The 1,039-nt window shown below is 62.8% G+C and overlaps 1 protein-coding gene across 1 annotated transcript; it reads right to left on the reverse strand.

Annotated features, from left to right (window-relative positions):
• Window positions 1-911, reverse strand: BBK36DRAFT_122468 (hypothetical protein; the record flags this gene model as incomplete). Its single annotated transcript, XM_024897446.1, has 1 exon — window positions 1-911. A coding segment is annotated over one exon (911 nt), but the record flags the coding sequence as incomplete, so codon positions are not given.
• Window positions 912-1,039: the final 128 nt, after the last annotated feature.

The following is a 1,039-nucleotide window of genomic DNA, read 5'->3' on the forward strand; positions in this document are numbered from 1 at the left end:
TGCTGCTGTTGCTGCTGTTGCTGCTGTTGCTCCTGAGAACTCATCGGCTGCTGCGTCTGCGTCTGCGTCGGCGTCTGCAAGGGCGGCACTATGGGCACCGGCGGGAGGTCCATCTTGCTGCCGACCCCGAAGCCCGTCAGGTCCCACAGGCTGCCGGGGCCCGAGTCGTCGGCGGCGGTCATCAAGTCGACAATGAAGCTCAGGTCCGGCGTGTGCTGCTGAGGATTATGGTGGTGATGTTGGTGGTGATGGTGCGCCTGGGGCTCGCCGCCGAGGTGCAGGTTCCCGTCCTGCTGGAGGCTCTCAGGGCTGGTGTTTGTCCCGGTTGCGGTGCTCAGGCTCTCAATGTCGAAGCTCATGTCGAACTCGGGCGGCATCTCGGGCGTGGAGCAGCTTCCGTCGACGGCGGAGGCGCACGACGAGGCCGTTGCTGCGGTAGAGGAGCAGGCAATGGGAGGAGATGAGTGCTGGTGTTGCTGCTGCTGCTGGTGCTGTGATGATAGCCTCTGTCGTTGAGCCGGCTGTGGTTGTGAACGCTGCTGCTGCTGCTGTTGTTGTGTCTGAGTCTGCGTCTGCAGAGGAAGAGCCGAAGACGCAGACGAGGGAGGAGGCTGTCGCTGGTAGACGCAGTCCAGGCCCTTGGCCGCGCATCTCGTGCATCTGGGAGTCCGCTTGTCGCAGCGCCGCTTGCCCCGGACGCAAGCATTGCAGCTCTTCTGGCGCGACGCCGCGCCGCCGTCGCCGTTGCCGCGGTCCAGCTTGCGTAGGCTGGAGCCGAGGCCGCTGCTGGGGGGGCTTGTGTCCGTTGCCGTGCCGGCAAAGGTGAAGGCGGGATCCATGGGCGGCGAGGGAGGTGAGGGGGAGCCAAAGGTGTAGCTGTGCTGCTGTAGCTGGTCGTACAGCGAGGTCATACTTGGCTGCCAGCAAGCTACACGGCGTGTGTGTGTGTGTGTGTGTGTGTGTGTGTGTGTGTGGCCGTGTATATACAACTATGTATGCTTCAATTGACAACAGTTCAGGAGAGAAATGAAGAATTGGA

This window comes from Trichoderma citrinoviride (genome assembly GCF_003025115.1).
Source record: "Trichoderma citrinoviride strain TUCIM 6016 unplaced genomic scaffold BBK36scaffold_522, whole genome shotgun sequence".
In the NCBI taxonomy this organism is placed as follows: domain Eukaryota; kingdom Fungi; phylum Ascomycota; class Sordariomycetes; order Hypocreales; family Hypocreaceae; genus Trichoderma; species Trichoderma citrinoviride.